Source organism: Biomphalaria glabrata, chromosome 9, assembly GCF_947242115.1.
Source record: "Biomphalaria glabrata chromosome 9, xgBioGlab47.1, whole genome shotgun sequence".
NCBI lineage: Eukaryota > Metazoa > Mollusca > Gastropoda > Planorbidae > Biomphalaria > Biomphalaria glabrata.
In genome coordinates, this window is record NC_074719.1 from 18,979,756 (window position 1) to 18,999,780 (window position 20,025).

A 20,025-nucleotide genomic window follows, 5' to 3' on the forward strand; every position below is an offset into this window, starting at 1 on the left:
ATTGTTTTGACTTGCGCTGCCCTCAGAGGATCCTGCAAATCTCATGGCAAGAATGTCAAGGTTCTAGAAAAACTGATTGACACCAGCTTTGACATGTGGATGTAATCAACCAGAATTTCAAAGCAATGGGTATTAATGTTGTCTACTGGGAAGACATAGCCTTAGACCGCTATTTGTGGAGATAGATGGTGACAAATTAGATGGTGACAAAAAAAAGCTGTGGACAGTGAACAAGCATTGGCTTCAACTCTAGATAGAAGAGTTCTTAAGAAAAATGGCTGGTGCCTTTACTTTTATCACCAAAAAGAATGCCATCGTAACGTGTCAAACTGGCCTCCATCAATCTGTCACTTTTAACCTTGTCTTTGTCAAGCTTGTCTGTCAAGCTGGTATATGTCAACCTGGTCTCTTTCAGCCAGGTCTTTGAGTTGCTTCTAAGTGGTGTGCCCAGGTCGGAGAACTCCTTTATTTAATTCTCCATTTTCTCTCTCATTGTTAAGTAATTCTTTCCTGGGGGATCATGTAAACGATCTGTGGCTGTGGAGTTCGATCCTCTCTGAAAAGTTGAAAACATCATCTGTGAATATTATTCTTTACATCGCCCAACCATGTGGGACACCACGCACGCATGCCGACTCTTTAACCTAGCACAGTATGATTGGACAAGGCTCTATATGAGGGATATTACATATACTAACATACAATAATTTATAAGCTTCTTGAGTCATTGAATTCACTCTTATAATAGTAGGTCTACATCGTTTATAATAGTATCTAGACTAAAGTATCTAGGCCTACAAGCAAATGATTTTATTTAAAAAAATGGATTTAGGTCGATTAACTATTTTGATAGCTCCATTATACTATTTTTACATTCACGCATCCGCTTTCTTATAATATTATTATTTCTTTTTTTTTCGAAACATTCTCACTGACTATATCGACAGTGTTACGCAATTTAAGACCCGCGGACCGAAGGTAATATATGGCTAGTAAGGTAGAATTGGCAAACTGGCTGTTTAGTTTTAGAATGGTCGTTTTGATTGCTTGCTGTCACTTGGTGTTGTCATTTCAAATGTCACATGTTTAACGTACTAAGAATTCTTTTGCATACTAACGTTAACAAAAAGTTGGAAACTGACTTATGATAATTACATTTCTCTAAATTTAGTGAGTCTATATATTTCTGTTTCACTTTGCAACATTTACAATATCTGTATAGGTTTAGTTCAAAGCACGTATTGGTCTATACAAACGTATCGGTCTAAACAATCTATCACGGTTAAAAGGTCTTGGGGATCTTTGATAATCTTTGATGATGATCTTGATGTTAAAGAGCTTGGCTGTCACTGTCTCTAGTTAGTTGATCTTTGCCGAATTGTCAGGGGTGCTGAGATCTTGTAACCATGATGTTGATGATTCTATATCTTGTATATCTCTAGATCTAATATTATCTAATAGATTGAATAAGTGAAGATCCTTTTAAATTCAAATACAGAAACTTTAATTCAGAACTTGCAACCTCAAAAAGCATAATAGAGTATTAACAATGGTAAACTGTATCGAATATAAAACATTAAAATTTACTACTAGATTCAATACAACTATAAAACTGTTCTCTACTAGTTCGAACTCAAGAATAATGTACATCTTAACTCTAAGACAATTTCTCTACGACTGCCGTACCCACCTTCTATTTTCTAACTTCCGGTCCGTTACCTTCGACTACCCAATCAAATCATATCCTCCTGTCACATGACAAGCGCGATACTCAAATGATTTACACATGTTAACTACGTCATAGGAAAAATCCGGCAGCCTTGACCTGAATTTATTTTAAATTAATAAAATATACGTGACACAAACGTATTGGTCTAAACAAACGTATTGGTCTAAAGTCTAAACAAACGTATTGGTCTAAACTCTAAACAAACGTATTGGTCTAAACAAACGTATTGGTTTAAAGTCTAAACAAACGTATTGGGTAAACTCTAAACAAACGTATTGGTCTAAACAAACGTATTGGTCTAAACTCTAAACAAATGTATTGGTCTAAACAAACGTATTGGTTTAAAGTCTAAACAAACCACTTTAACTTTTAAGAATGTATCCAATAACTAGGCCCGCATTAGCACTCATTTTTTTTCGGGGTGATGCTTTAACCTCAATGAGATGCACATTTTGCATTTGGCCAACATCGCAGAGATCTCAATAACTGTGAGACAGATCTTTACACTTGGACCCTCACCAGACATTTGGTGTGATCAATTATAATTAGTGTTTTGTCCTTTGAGTCTGAAAATTAGTGCAGAACCAGATGTCACCGACATCTTTGTTGCAACTTTTACAGACGAAACCGTTGTCTGCAGGGGGTTGAAAAGTAATTGTGTATAGATTAAGAACTGCTTATATGCATCACAACACAATCAGGACATTTTAACATGTGGACATGTTATACGTTAGCAGAACAATGAAAAAACTATGTTTCTACTCAATGCACATGTAGGTTATTACCATACGTATTTTTTTTGGTTGATATAATAGGTGAAGCAGAAACCCTCTATTGAGATGAAATGCTTTATATAGTCCCTGTAGATGCAGTTGTGTTCATGCAAGAGATGGAGACTTTAAGACCAACGCTAGTATTCACCTTGCTGTTTGTTGTCACTTTTGTGGCCTCTGAAGAACGTATGTATTTAGAACATATATGTACATGTATGATAAGGCTTGTCTTCGAGTCCAAGATTAATGAGGCTACGCAGCCCCAGTTGTGACCTACATATTTTGCCACATCTAAGACAAGCATAACGATTAAGATTTTCTTTTCGGCGTTTGCGTCTGTATTGGGCAGCGGATTTTCTTTTGGTCTCAAATGTGTATCCCGCGGCCTTTATGCTCACAGCCATCTCACACTACTGTGCCACTGTGGACTGCATTTAGTTTAAAGAGTGGTACTGGTCTGCGCGAGCCAATTATCACTTTAAAAATATTTTGCGCAGGCAAAACAGTATTAATATATATCATGTTTATAAAATACTACTGACTCATTCATTGATCAATAAATCTCTTAAACTGTCGTACGAATTCGCATGTTATTTTCTACACAGGTTTCTTTTACCTGCTAAGAACCGGTTTCGATATATTCTTAATGTGACGTCTGCTATTTGCGAAAAACCACGAGCTTTGTTTCAGACCTTTGTATTTTATTTTAGGTATTTCCTCAACAGACCGCAATCTAGATATAAAGCATATAAAATTCATACTAATTCCGTATTTTTAAATATATTTTCTTTTTCTATGTCTACTTATTTTTAATAGGCCTTACGTAATTATCGCTTCCTAATAGTCGCGGCCTTAATGTAAACAAAACCAACCCTAATAGCAGTAAAAATAGATTTAGAGTCTTTTCCATTTTTTTTAGAGTGAGAGAAAGAGCAAAGAATGGTACTTTGTAACACTGTCCAAAAAAACAACAAAAAAAACAACAAAAAATTAAGTAAATCCTAGTAGTATAAAAAAACAAAACAACGAGAGTTTCAGAAAGCGAAGAAGAAGAGAGAAAGAGAGAGAGAGAGAGAGAAAGAGAGAGAGAGAGAGAAAGAGAGAGAGATAATAGAAAAGAGAGAGCAGGCCAAGAAATTTCATTGTAATAGATTCACTAATTCACGGACAAAAAAAAAGTATGTTAGGTTGATAGTTAAAAATGTGACACGTTTACTAAAATACAATATATATACTAAATGCTTATTTTATATAGCCTGTAGCTGAGGTGCTTAAGTTTTGGTCTATCTGATAATACTGTTAGGGCTGGTAGAATTGAAGTAAACAATAACTACATTGACTATTGTTAGTTTGCATCTCAGCGTTTAAAACTGTACCAGTGCTACCAGCGGCTTGTAGCATACAACTTGCTCCATAGGACTTGCTACCTATCACTTGCAACATTTGGCTTTAGAGTTCATTTTTGTTACCTATATTCTAGCCTAAGGAAAAAGAGAAAAGTTCAAGAGCTTTATGTAACAGTAATACAATAACATGTAACGAGTAACAATTCATTTCCTCCTTTACAAAGCTAATTGTGACCAACCACTTTTCTTCTTATTTCTTTGAATGCTTCATTAACCACTCAGTTCCCAACACGTTCAGTTTTGGAGGCATAAGATAAAAAACTCTTTGTAAAGGATCTGAGTGAAGCCATTGACATGCTTTCACACGGGAGAGCACCCTGAGGAGTTGGTATTCCTACAGAAGCCATTCAGGCTGGACATCATGCCTTAGTGTAGCTTCTGCACCAACAGTTAAGCTTGTGCTGGGAGCAAGGAATGGACCACCCCTCCCCTTGATACTGAGCACTCTTCTTTATGATAATAACAGCTGGTCAACATACACGCATCAAGAGCATAGATCCAGTTTTCAATTGCACTGCCGGAGATGTGCATCTCTTGGAGGGATTGTTTTTCCTATCAGAAAGTTTTAAAATTTGCCAATACATCCAGGATCTATTCTCATTTTATACAAGCAGTCTTTGCTGGCTCTAACATGCCATTCTTATGCCGGATGGAAGAATTCCCTTTATGCCAAGGTTGCGGAGGAAGTCAGACTAAAAGCAAAATCTGAGGACAATAAAAATCAATCAAAATATTTGGGAGAAAATCGCGCAAGATCAGCTAGCACGAAGGCAGACTGTGCTTACTGGTAGACGAGAGCAAAAGGAATGAAGCCGCCAACACTAACAGAATGAGAACGAAAGCTGCTCTACCAGAACCCCCCCCCCTTCCTAAAACAGGTTCTTTCTCATGCAAGAACTGTTGCCGCTAAAGAATAGTGTTACGACACAAGACACTCTCAGGTTCTATTTTATAAACACTTTAATATTCTTATAAAGAATGTAATCATAATATTTTTCGGCTTACTATTTTTCAACCTTACTTTCATTCAATACCGAAAGTAGCACAATTTTTCATTCACGCTATGCTGCGTAACGACCGTACCAAATAGCCACACCATAGACTTATATATAGACTAGATCTAGACTGGACATGAAGATTTGTTAACACTACCACAAAATGTGAATTTTTTTTTTAAAGTTGAAACAAGGCGTGTTGTTTTGTAAAGTAGTTATAGAAGTAAAGTCTGTGTTTTTTTCAACCCTAACCTATGTAACATATAATTTAATTTTTAGATCTAGATCTAGTAATTGAACATAAAAAATAGGAGTACTCTCGTCTCATAATTATTATTTTGCAATTTTTAGATACATATTCTAGAAAGATCTACGTAATCAATTGTATTTAAATGTACATAAGATGATTAAAATCAACAGACATGAATTATTTTGATCTATGATTTTTGAAACATTATCTCAATGGAAACAGGAAAAGGCTTTGTTTCATATATTAGCGTGAAAGCGTGAATACATAGTTCTGTGATTAATAGCTAATTCTAAAGAAAATCCGAGAAATGATTTTGCATTATTTCTAAACGTTGAAAACTAAAGATCATTATTTTTCTAAGATAGAAAAGATTGATTGGGGCGACTTCCAATAGAGCTTGAAAAAGAGTTTACGTACATACAAAAAATATATATATAGGTCGATCAATCGCGGATAAGAATTTGTTTCTGGTTTCCAGTCTAGATATAATATATAAATCTATGAGCCCGACCAAGTTTTGCACGAAGTCAAGAAACAATCGAGACCAATGATTCTTCTGGGCGCATTCTTTATTGTCTTCCGAGACAGAAGGAGCCAAACATATATTGTGTAGTCATGTGAAACACTGCACTGACCCTTCATCTTCGGAATCGAAGACATTAACATTATTATTATTACTATTATTATTATTATAACAAAAATAAACTTGTACTTTTTTTCCTACAAATGTCAGGTACCCATTAGAGCTGGGTGGACTCAGAAGCTAAGAGCCCTAAAGTAAAAATCCCAGTCTTCATTAGGATTCGAACCCGGGGAGCCCAGCTAGGTAGCCAAGCGCTTTACCACTCAGGCCCCCACGCCTCCAGTTATTATAATAATAATTATTATTATTTGTAAGAGACTTGACAGTGAGCTCTGAGTAATTCAGTTCTTCTGTTGACAGTTCTGTCTATAACTCTGTACACTTCTACATATTCCCCTCTTTACTGGATACAAAGAAACACTGGAGGCGAGTGCGGGAATTCCCCCTGAAAACGTAATGATAGTGTTCACAAAGAAAACGATTTAATCAAAAAAATAATTTCAAGGTGATTAGGTTTTGAAAAATATAATTGTCAAACCAGAGTTTTCACTGCGTGGCTAATCAGTTAGTAATAGTTTTCCCAAAGTCTGTTAAATTGCTAGTAAATTTTTACAGCTGTTCTCTGACGTTTTCTACCCCCCCCCTACCCTCACACACACGCATTTAGCAAGCGAGGAATTTTGTTAAAAGGCCAATCTAGAATGCTGTACAGTAAGCAAAGACTAAGGTTTGACTGTTTCTGTGATTTATAAATCATTTCTACAGCTCACACTACTTGTGTACATTTCTGTGCACTTAAAATATAAACTTTCCATTTCCTTCTTTACAAAGCATCCCAGAGCGTGATTGACTTTATGAATGTTCTCAATGGAGAGTTTACTAACATCAAACAAGTGGACGATGAAGAAGCTCAGAATTCACCAATAAGACATCCCTTTTCTTCTTTAACATTCAAACCATGGACTGTAGCTGCCTTTGATCAGGTAAGACTTAAATTTTGTATATCATCAGCTCATTCTCTCTTTATCAAACACTTCCAGAACAGATACAAAATAATGTGGGCACGAAAAGTGTAAATAAAATATGTACAAAGTGTGTAGTGTGTTTGCATTGACAAATAAAATAAAACAGCATAGCTTATATTGAGTATGATTGTATCAGTTAGTTGGTCATGTAACTGAATTCTTAATAGATCTAGACCAGTGATGCCCAAAATACGGCCCGCGGGCCACACCCGGCCCGCGACGTGGTTCTATCCGACCCGTTGAACCGTCAGAACAAAGTGTAGAAAAGCTCCCCCCCCCTGCACCTTTTTTTCCGTAATTAAAAAAAAAAGGTTGAAAAATGCATCTTTACCTACTTTAGGAGCCTCACTATTAACCTTTAACACTTGTGCGTTTCTGAAATGGGACTCGTGAATGTAGAATCTACCAGGAAAAGTGAATGGATCTTTACTCTTTTGTGGAACAAAATAATAAGCTAACCATAAACCAACATATTTAATTTGTAAAGCATTATAAAACAAATCTGGCGTCATTCGAATAAAAAGATTGTTAAACTACGTTTAGATATTGGAAGATTAATGTGAATATTTACCAAAAAGAGTCAAGAATATGAGTCGTTGGTAAAGCTAGCTACACTGTCGCTCATGTTTTAGGAGAGAAATGAAGCCGTTTTCTGACGCATGAAAAATATAAAAAAAAGATAATAATTTCCCTTCAATAAATGTAAGTGCTAGATCCACGGGTTTCTAATCAAATAGTTTCAGGACAATTTCATTTCGTTTTTGTACCTTTCCGTTTATGTGGCCCGCGACACCAGTGTCGGAAATTAAATTGGCCCGCAGGTCGATTTATGTTGGGCATCACTGATCTAGACAATAAATTTGTGCGATTGAAATATTTTTGACCATTTTATTTTATTAGCCACGCTAGGATTCAATCACATGTCTGAACCAGTTGGGAAAAAGGAGAGGGAGAGAGAGGTATCTGTGTAAATGTTACCGTCATCTCTTTTTAAAGGCATAAAAGGGGACTAATTCAACATATACAACAAACTCTGACAGTAAAAGTTCTTTCCCTTGTTGAACACCAAACAAAATAATTGCTTACCATTAGTTTATTGTCTATTTTGGTTACTTTTATTTTTCTTTGATTCTTGTTTTGTTGGGTACAAGTTATAATTGTCCAAAATTTCAGCTTACTCCGAGATTTTGACCAGACAGACAGACAGAGTGAGTTGATATAAGCTTTGTAATATAGTAATATTTGTTTCGTTTTTTTCAGACGTCCATTCTGTTTGTGGAACAAACTTTTAACGATTTCGTTGCACGACGGGAAGTTGTGGTTGTCATGGAAACAGATGATGGAAACATTCGACTCATCCCTTACAACTTCACCAACAATCTCATCAGCGGGTAAACTACACACACAAACACACTACACATACAAACACACTACACACAAACACACTACACACACAAACACACTACACACACAAACACACTACACATACAAACACACAAACATACACACACAAACACACTACACATACAAACACACTACACACACAAACACACTACACATACAAACACACTACACACACAAACACACTACACACACAAAAACACTACACACACAAACACACTACACACACAAACACACTACACACACAAACACACTACACACACAAACACACTACACACACAAACACACTACACACACAAACACACTACACATACAAACACACAGAAACACAAACACTCTACACATACAAACACACAGACATACAATGCTTAGCAATACACATCAAAACACACACACACACTGCATTGAACTACGCATACAAACACACACACTGCATACCACTACACATACAAACACACACATATACAAACACACTACACACACAAACACACTACACACACAAACACACTACACATACAAACACACTACACACACAAACACACTACACATACAAACACACAGACATACACACACAAACACACTACACATACAAACACACTACACACACAAACACACTACACACACAAACACACTACACACACAAACACACTACACACACAAACACACTACACACACAAACACACTACACACACAAACACGCTACACACACAAACACACTACACACACAAACACACTACACACACAAACACACTACACACACAAACACACTACACACACAAACACACTACACATACAAACACACAGAAACACAAACACTCTACACATACAAACACACTACACATACAAACACATAGACACACAAACACTCTACACATACAAACACACAGACATACAATGCTTAGCGATACACATCAAAACACACACACACACTGCATTGAACTACACATACAAACACACACACACTGCATAGCACTACACACACAAACACACACTTTATAGCACCACACAAAACACACACACACTGCATAGCACAACAAAAGCAAACACATACACACACACACTGCATAGCACTACACGAACAAACACACACACACACTGCATAGCACTACACACACAAAACACACTTTAACACTGCATAGCACTACACGAACAAACACACACACACACACTGCACATAAAACACACTTAGACACACAGCACTTATAACAACATTGATATTATAAAACCTTATTAGCCAAACAATTTTCATCAAACCTTATAAGGATTATAGAAAAACCGCTTTGTAGAGCACATTAGGTCTCTCTAATAAGCATTTAGATTGGTATAGTCTGCATCGAGTAACTTTTCAAAACGAACACAACTTGAATTGCAATGTAAAATGTAAAATAGGATGTAAGCTTTACTTACGTTTATTTTAGTGAATCTAAAATTATATTTTCAAAGTTTTGTGCCCAATTTTCAGGGTTAGGGTTAGAGTATTAATTGTAATAAAAATTTGAGGTATTTACTGGTTAAATTGACATTTTACATTTACATTATAACCAATAGTCAATACTCTCTGCAAACAGATCTGCTTGCAATGATTTAATGTCTTCAAGTCTCATGTTTTTCTTTAGACCTGGTGCGTTTGATCTTGAAAGCCTAAACAATCTTTCTCCAAAAGATTTCACTTACCTGGAGGATTGTACTATTAGATTTTCAAGACTAGGTAGACAGTTATATGTTGGCATCTGGCCAGACTGCAAAGTCTATGTAAATGAGGTAGGTCAACCATGACAGTTTTAAATTTCAATATTAGTTTCTTTTGTATTGCATCGTTGCTTCTATCTGCTATGACGTCTGCCTGTTCTTCAGAAAGGACTTCATCTGTTTTACTGTTGAGTCTTTTGAGAATTAGTTTTAACATTATCTTGCTCGGGTGACTGATCAGACTTAGCATTTCTATAGTTTTGGAATTGTCGCAAGTTTATTTGTTTTCTTTTAAATTGATTTGTGTATTGCCTTCGACTATTATTGTTAAAAGCTAAAGTTAATCATAGAATTGGAATTTGGAGAAAAAAACTTGGTAAAAGAATCTACCAAGACAGAAATATAGAATATGTTGATACATGGGCGTAGCCAGGATTTTTTTTCCGGGGGGGGGGGGTTGGGGGGGGGAATCCACCCCCCCCCGCGAAAGTTTTTTTTATATGTATTTATGTGTGTGTGCCTACAAAATCTTTACTACATTCTGACCCTTCATTCTTTCGGAAGGCGATTAATGTGCCCTAGAATAGGTTCTTCCATGAGTTAGTGGAAAAATTGTAGATTCCCCGCCAATACTAGCAATGGGGTCTGGAGGAGCGCTAGGATATTGATATTTCTGATATTGAAAGCCAACAAAATGCATATTCTGAGGTATCTACAGTGCATTTTCCTGCTATTAAAAATTTCTATTTTAAAATCCTAATTTGCTATTCTTACTGACTTAGATCCTCCCGCGCCGTTCGGCGCATTTGCCGTCAAGCTGTTCCCATAAAATTTGTAGACTCCCCGACATTACTAGTAAAGGGGTCTGGGGGAGCGCTAGGAGCTCCCCAGCTCGGGGCGAAGCCCCGCCGCCAAGCACTATTTCTGGTATTGAAAGCCAACAAAATGCATATTCTGAGGTATCTACAGTGCATTTTCCTGCTAATAAAAATTTCTATTTTAAAATCCTAATGTGCCATTCTTACTGACTTAGATCCTTCCGCGCCGTTCGGTGCATTTGCCGTCAAGCTGTTTCCATAAAAATCTGTCACTGGTAATGTCTGAAGCCTTTTCCCACCTGCCATGAGGAACTCAATGAATGATTGGTGTCAAGTTGTACTAGGATATCATTGCAACTCTTCTTATGCGTAATTCATTTTGTCGGAGAACACTTGTCCCGCAAACCTCATGCGTCGCTCTCTCACAATCTTACTAAAGGGTCGACTCCCAGTTCGGCATAGGATTTCCTTGATTTAGACCCGATCTCTATAACTGACTCCTAAAATCTGTCTTAGCCATCTTTGTTGAGCCACATTTAGTGTTTTTCAATTTCGGCAGATGACTATTCACTGCAGTTTATTAATAGAGCCCTGCCACTGGTAAAAATGTGTAACCACTCTTGAATACGCTCTTGGAATTAAGTGACTGTAGTTTGCTTTAGATTTTATATCGAAAAGAGAAGTTTTATCGTCAAAATAATCTGTTGGGTTTTCCACCTCAAAATGCTCTGTAGGGGGATCTTAAACTCAAAACCATCTGGAGGGGTTTGAAACTTTAAAAAAAAAGCCATCTGTAGAACAGGGGTTTAAACTCAAAACCCCCGATTGGATTGGCTACGCTCAAATAATTTTAGTGTGTAATTTGCTTTTTTTTTATATTGAAGAGGTATTTTTAACATCAAAACCCTCTGAATGGGGGTTTAAACTCCTTTAGGCAACGCTCATAGCATTTTGAGTGCGTAATTTGCTTTTTTTTCTTACACTGAAGATGTATTTTTTAGCCTCAAACCCCCCTGGCGGGGGGTTTAAACTCAAAACTCTTTTGGCTACGCTCATAGATTTAAGAGTGAGTAATTTGCTTTTATTTATATTGAAGAGGTACTTTTTAGCTTCAAACTCCACTGGAGGGGAGTTTAAACTCAAAACCCCTTTGACTACACACATAACATTTTGAGTGTATAATTTGCTTTGTTTTTAATATTAAAGAGGTATTTTTTACCTTCGAACCCCGCTGAAGTGTGATTTAAACTCAAAACTGAGTCAAAACCCATTTAGCTACGCTCATAACATTTTGAGTGCTTAATTAGTTGTTTTTTTTTATGTTGAAGAGGGGGTTTATCGTAAATTTTAGAGGGGGTTTTAAAATCAAAATCTTTCTTAACTGTGCTCTTGGAATTAGGGGATTTTCGTTTGCATTTTTTTTTTGTTTTTTTGTTTTATAGAAGAGGGAGAGTTAACTGCAAAAACCCAAGGTAGGGGGTTTAAAACTCAAAACCCCTGGTAGGGGTTTTTAAACTCGAGCCCTTCTGGTAGGGGTTTTAAACTCGAGCCCGCCCCCCTGGAAGGGGTTTTTAAAACTCGAGCCCCCCTGGTAGGGGGTTTTAGACTCAAATCCCCTTTGGTTGTGCTGGGGCAAGTGATGGTTTAGTATTAAAATCTCACCTAAAATAAACAAAATCAAAGCAAAAAATCAATCACTAAATTCCGATTCCCCCCCCCCCCCGGGGGGATTTCATTTCTTGGGGGGGGGGGGTTGAACCCCCCCCCCCCCCCTGGCTACGCCCATGTGTTGGTATAAGCTGTGAAAACACAAACATGACACTATGCTGCAATGCAGTTCTGAAGACATCACAGACATCTAGAAATTACGAAATGTAACGGTTTTAACCGAAGTAATGTTTACCATCATCCTATTCTATTGTGTATAGTCCTTTACTGTCTTAAATGTTTTCCATTCTGTCATTAATCTTTTTTTTTTTAGAAACACCCGGGCTACGTACTGACCCTCACGTGTAACACGATCAATGCAGATGTCGTACAAAAAGAGTCACTGGAGCATGTCCCTGAGCCGTATTTCCATATCGTTCAGGGAGAGAAGTAAGTGAAACGTAGTCAGGTCAAGAGTTTATTGAAGCAGCTTTTACCAATGACGATGTGCCTATGACACTGTACCTGTTTCGTTTTCCTTACTTGATATAACATGAAACAAGGTTACAAAGTTTGTTTGTGTAGAAGCACAAACTCAAAATCTGACCCCGAAGTGGGCTACTCTAGCAGGTAAAAAGGCGGGTCTAATATTTTCAGCAAGAATATCAGAAACTATGAACTACAAACCATCAACCACAATCTCCGACTATCAACAAACACAACTCTATCTCCAACTATCAACAACCAAAACCCTATCACCAACTATCAACAACCAAAACTTTATCTCCAGCTATCAACAAACACAACCCTATCTCCAGCTATCAACAAACACAACTCTATCTCCAACTATCAACAACCAAAACCCTATCACCAACTTTCAACAACCAAAACTTTATCTCCAACTATCAGCAAACACAACCCTATCTCCAGCTATCAACAAACACAACCCTATCTCCAACTATCAACAAACACAAGCCTATCTCCAACTATCAACAAACACAAGCCTATCTCCAGCTATAAACAAACACAAGCCTATCTCCAACTATCAACAAACACAAGCCTATCTCCAGCTATCAACAAACACAAGCCTATCTCCAACTATCAACAAACACAAGCCTATCTCCAACTATCAACAAACACAACCCTATCTCCAGCTATCAACAAACACAAGCCTATCTCCAACTATCAACAAACACAAGCCTATCTCCAACTATCAACAAACACAAGCCTATCTCCAGCTACCAACAAACACAAGCCTATCTCCAACTATCAACAAACACAACCCTATCTCCAACTATCAACAAACACATAGCACCTCTGACAATACAGAATTAAGAGACGTGTAAGTGATGAAAGTGTTGCCGATACTATTGTATTGTTAGCCCAACTGACGACTTGATACATCAGCATACGGGAATTTATAAGTTATCATTACTATTTCATTACAGAATTAATATTGATTGATTGATATAAAGATATGGTTTAGTGAGGGATGTTATTGAATGATCATCTAATCAAAATTTTTGTGAAGGGTCAATATCTCATTCAAGGCCTCAAAGAAAAGTTTTTCCCCTTTTGTTAAGCGTAAATACTTATCGGCAAAGCACAACATGTCAACTGTGCATATCTTGTTGTCAAATATGTTCAGTTTCTCTTCAGACATTGCGATCTCTAGGACAGATAATGTAAAGGTCATTTGCTTCTTTGGCCCACGATTAACGAAGGTGTAATATGGCCAGCACAATGACCAACAGTTCGGTTTTCCCCATCTAGAGGGGTAGGTGGACTCAAAGACTCCCGAAATTAAAAATCCCAGTCTTCACAAGGATTCGAGCCCGGGACCCATGTTTGGAAACTAAGCTCTTTACCCCTCAGCCACCGCGTCTCCGTTTTAAAATAAACTTGACAATGTCTAGTTTATAGAGGTCACATGTACGCATCATAGATTTTGCTTTAAGGATAAAACTTGCTCTAAATAAAAACAATTAATAAGATATTTTCAATTACACGCATTTATTATTGTTTGTCTAGAGCAGTGATTCCCAAAGTGGTCTATATGGAGCCCTAGGGGTCTACGAAGACCTCCAAGGGGTCCACGAAAGTAAAAACTAAATTGGGGGTCCATGAGATGCCCACGGGGGTCTACGATAACAGATTTCATTTAAGCACATTTTATGTTCACATTCCACTAATGTAATTATTGCATACACTAATATATGATTTGTATCTTCGTTAATCCTTTAAATATTTATCCTGCTATTCAAAAGAAAAATTGTTGTAATCTATTTCAATACTTATTTAAATAGCTTAATTTTGTCTACATGTAACTAATATTTAGAACAAAAAAAATGTAGACAGTACAGCATTAATTATTTAAAATTGGGATTCATTCTTTCCTTGTCGAACAAGCCTAAGTGACTTTTTTATGACGATATGAACCAGGTTCGCTGGAAGATCATCTGAGACAATGTCACCCTGACAAAAATAAAGATTTTAAAAACTTTCGAACACTCAAAGTTCAAAATAGACCCGCAAAATCATAGTTCGACATCATATAGAGAAGATGGTTTGTGAGTGTCTTACATGATTTCTTTTCTTATAGCAAAATACGGAAAACAGCAAAGGTCAAACACTGATTCTACCAGCCGTTTTACACAAACCTACATCTGTTATTATTAAAAGAATTTCTTTAAGCAACAATACAGTTCAAGGTCGCTTCGGTGGCATGAGTTATAAAATTAAAAGCTTCTTATGTAAATCTTTGCAAAATACATAAATACAGTTTGGTCTGACAAGGTGTACCGCTGTGTGCTACAAACTATATAAAGGTCACCATCTCATCTCATCTATGCCTGTAGTCCCTTCTGGGCATAGGTTACCAACCAGCTTCCTCCAGGCATCTCGGTTCTGGGCGAATCTCTCCAACTGTCGCCACGTCTTGCCCATCTGCTTTCAAATCACGGAGACCTGGAGAACCACCATCACCACCATGAAAAAAAAATCCAAGTATTCAACAATACCTGCCTTAGGAAAATTCTTATGATCCGCTGGCCAGACAAGATCTCGAATGAGGAACTGCGGCAAAGAACAAAGCAGCAGCCCATTGAAGTAGATATCCTTCAGAGACGCTGGAGATGGATAGTTCACACCCTTCGCAAGCCTGTATCCAACATAACAAGGCAAGCCCTAACCTGGAACCCCCAAGAAAAGAGAAAGAGGGGACGGCCCAGAAATACATGGCGCTAATGGTCACCGTCTCCTTATATTTTCTTAGTATTGACCCACGAGACCTTTCCCATGTTTGGGAATAGTAGCAAGGCAGCAGAGGTTTGAATTCAGTTTTCCTTCTGCTAGGTGGGTAGCAAGCCAAGGCAAATGAGCCCTTCCTGCTCGAAGTTCACTGGTTTAGGCTCCAGTTACTCGCCTTTGACCCATCTCCTGTTAATGAAAACAGTTCAGCAGATTCAACTTTTCAACCACACGTGAAAGATCAAGAAATACACGAGAAACTGCTCTTTGCGAAACCTTTTACAATGATACTTAAGGCATAATAATTAATTAAATAATATTTAATGTTGGAAAGACTACTTGATAGAACGACAAATTCGTATATGAAACATAATATCCTAAGTTGTGTAGTTTAAAATTACTTTTTCACTCCTCAACTCACTACAGTTAGAAATTTGTTTTAAAAAATGTTAATGAATTTGCAAAAATGTGCAAGTTGAGCAGGGGGTCTACCGAAAACAAGAAAACATGGCAAGGGGTCTACGAGACAAAAAAGTTTGGGAACCACTGGTCTAGAGTCTAGACCAGTGGTTCCCAAACTTTTTTGTCTTGTAGACCCCTTGCCATATTTTCTGGTTTTCGGTAGACCCCCTGCTTAATTTGCACATTTGTTCAAATTCATCAACATTTATGTTAAACTAATTTCTATCTGTAGTGAGTTGAAAAGTGAAAAGTAATTTAAAGCTACATAGGCTACTAAGTAATAGAGATTGTTTTTTGAAACTAATTAATATAAAAATAAATATGTATTGCTGGAATCACCAAACACACTGGAAATGTCTTTTTGCAGATTTATCATCCGTTGGTTCGGATGTTATGTTTCAAATAGGAATTTGTTGTTCTATGAAGTAGTGCTTCAAACATTCAATATTAATTAATTAATTTGCCTTAAGTATCATTGTTAAAATTTTCTCAAAGAGCAGTTTTTCATGTATTTCTTAATCTTTCATGTGTGGCGCCAAATAGTGAGTCTGCGAAGATGTTATCACTACCAGGAGAAGGGGAGAAGCCAGTAAGCAGGAAGGGCTCATTAGCCTTGGCTGGCTACCTAGCAGAATTAAAAAACATGGGAAATGTTTTATGGGTCAACCCTGAGTAAAAATAAGGAGCCAGCGACCCTAATGCAGTTTGCAGCACACATCACTACACCCTGTCAGAGCCTGTGACACTGCTGATCCCAAACTGTATATATGTCGTTTGCAAAGAATTAGATAATAAGATTTTAATTTTATAACTCATGCCACCGACGTGTCCTTGAACAGTAGAGTTGCTTAAAGCAATTCTTTTAATAATATCAGATGTAGCATTATGTAAAACAGTTTTTGCAACTACAACGGCTGGTAATATCAAATGTTTTACTTTTAGTGTTTTACGTATTTGGTCAAAAAGGCCAAGTTCACTTTCAAGACCGTGTGATGATGTTAAGGTCATCTGTTTCTTTGGCCAACGGTTAACGAGCAGGGTGTCACGTGGCCAGCATAAGGACCAACCACCTTTACTTTTCCTAACTTAAGTCAGGTACCCATTAGAGTTGGATGGACCGGCACCTTCGACACGGAGGTCACGGGTGGACCCAGGGGAGCCCTAAAAATCCTGACATTCAAAATTCACCAAGATTCGAACCCAGGACCCCAGGTTAGGATGACAAGCGCTTAACCACTACCACCCTATTTTGATATAAGTAAACAGATATTGTAAGACGCCCACATACCATCATCTTCTCTATACGATGTCGAAAACATATTTTGTGGGTCTATTCTGAACTTTATCTTTGAATATTTGAAAGTTTTTCAAATCTTTTTATCATAGTGACTTTGTCTCAGATGATCCTCCAGCGTAATTAATTTCATATCGGCATAAAAAAGGCAATTGGGATGTTTGATAAGGAAGGAATGAACAATTTTAAATAATCAACGCTATACAGTTTACATTTCTTTTTGCTAAACATTACTTACATGTAGACAAAATGAAGTGATTGAAATAAGTATTGAAAATAAATACAACAATTTTTCATTTGGATAGTTGGATAAATATTTAAAGGATTAACTAAGGTACAAATGATATATTAGTGTGAAGAATTACATTAATGTGATGTGAAAATTAAAGTCATGACCTGCTTTAATGAAATCTATTATCATAGACCCCCGTGGACATCTCATAGACCCCCAATTTGTTTTTTCACTTTCATAGACCCCTTGGAAGTCTTCGTAGACCCCTGGGGGTCTATATAGACCACTTTGGGAATCACTGGTCTAGACCTATTAAAAATTAATTACATGATTGATTCAAAATATTTGATACATTTTTACTCAATGTCGAATTGTTTTTTTTTTAAGTATTTTAAAAAAATATTTGACATGTTTTATGTATTTGTATTAAGGTTTCCACTGCCGTCATACTTGAGTGACTTTGATACGAACAAACTGTGTTCTTGATATATAACTATTTGTGTTCACCTAAATAGAAAAACTCATGGACATACTAGGACCTTAAAGACTTAATGATATAATCAAATACAAACATAAATAAATATATGAAATAAAATAATGCAGTGTTCTACCAGTATGTTTTGTGTGTGTGTTCTTTTCTAGCTTATATTTGTTCATAAAAAATGTTTAAAAAATTAAGAAGATTACAAAGATTGTTTGTGTTGTCACACAAACTCAGAGGCGGCCCCAATGGAATTCACCAATGGACCAGGAATATTCAAGCCATAGTCTTGTTTTGATAGTTGAAAGTAATAAGGTTTAAAAATTCTTTTGCACTAGAAAAATAATAATAATAATAAACTAAACAGAGCTAGGTTAAAGCGCTACAACGAAACCACTAAAAGGAAAGAGCATAATGCTATATTTCAACACAAAAGAAAACAGTAAACTAGCTGATAATGATGCTGACAAATTTCAAAACATTGATAGCACTAAACACGGTAAATAATTTTGTCAATGGGGTTATGCGGGTTATGCCATCCATTAAAATCTTCAGCCGTCCACTCACCCGTGCAGCGCTATGGTTGAAAACCCCTAATATAGAGTGGGCACAAACACTTCTTTGAGCAGCCTGTATTATAACGCCCCTCCCCCACACACACAATAAACACACTAATTTTACTAATATATATTCCAAGCCTCATTGTGGACCCACGTAGAAGACGGATAACTGGTACAGAACAATGCCTCCAGTAGGCATTCACAGCAAGTTTTAGCGAACAAATTATGCACGTAGAGAAGATGAAGAAATCCTCTGCCCACCCCTCCCATCAGCTATGCTGTTCCTCACGGGGTTATACGGGCGCTGATAGCTATTTCAAGGATAGTAACGGTACATTATAGGAACGCCTTGTGGGCTAGGCCTTCGGCCTCATCTTTGAGGAGCCCAAATAATGCCAGACGAATCGTGTCTCACTATAACTGATGTTAGTAAATGAACACCTAGTTGACGTACAACTTTCTGACAGCGGGACCGACGGAGAGCCATCTCTTAATCTTGACCTCAGGGTCAAATCCTTTCTGTCAAGGGTTATTATAGGGTGCAAGCTCAAACCTATCTACACTTCCTTATAGGGTGCAAGCTCGAACCTATCTCCCTTATAGGGGGCAAGCTCAAACCTATCTACACTTCCTTTAGTTTCTACACACGATGCACAGAAAAAAAATCTTTTAGCTATTTATAGTTTTTCCTTATTTATTCATATTTCATGCCCACATCTACGCGCCATTCTTAGGACCCCTATGGTAGGCACCTGCTCGGTAGCCTCAAACACACTAACACAGGAACTTCAAATGGATAGATATAATAATATACTGATGAAGATCCGTTTGTGCTGTATACCAAACATCAAAAATTAAAAAACAACAACATTATTAGGATAGCCCCTACGTTTACGTGACAGAGAAAAAACAACAACAATGCATTGCAATTCGAAACAAAAAAATCCTTTCATCCATTATGCATGGGTGTTGTTGCTTGGTCGAAGGGGCGGACTGCGTGTCAACATCGGCCCGGCATTTGTAGACGAACCCGTCCAAAAGTTTTATTATATGATGTACATTCAATTCTACCTACATTTTACATCTACCTGTCCTCAAAGTCACTATGTTAAGTTTGTTAATGTATCAACAAGATAACTGTACATAGGCAAACAGTGGACTCTATATCTTTATTAGAAATATAAGCCTTATGTTTGGTTTTTAATAGCTAAGTTTTAGGCCCTAAAAGAGACAGAGACTGTACGAGACAGAGACTGTACGAGACACTTTGACTCTCTGTTGTGCATAATGATGTGCATTGTTACGTCACTTGATATTGAAGAACGTTTGTATTTTGGACTGTTATAACCCTGCCTTGCACACCGCCATTCAATTTAAATTTAATACAGAATGTGTGCTGTAGCGCGCGCACTGTCAGACACTAAGCTTAAA

At 37.1% G+C, this 20,025-nt stretch overlaps 1 protein-coding gene across 1 annotated transcript; it reads left to right on the plus strand.

The window, feature by feature from the left end:
- The first annotated feature begins 2,476 nt into the window (after positions 1-2,476).
- LOC106065168 (uncharacterized) lies at positions 2,477-18,124 on the plus strand. Its single transcript, XM_013223928.2, has 6 exons — positions 2,477-2,688; positions 6,568-6,719; positions 8,022-8,152; positions 9,779-9,923; positions 12,651-12,766; positions 17,985-18,124. Exons 1-6 carry the CDS (start codon positions 2,574-2,576, stop codon positions 18,037-18,039), a joined length of 714 nt encoding a protein of 237 aa, XP_013079382.2. The 5' UTR covers positions 2,477-2,573; the 3' UTR covers positions 18,040-18,124.
- The last annotated feature ends 1,901 nt before the right edge of the window (positions 18,125-20,025 follow it).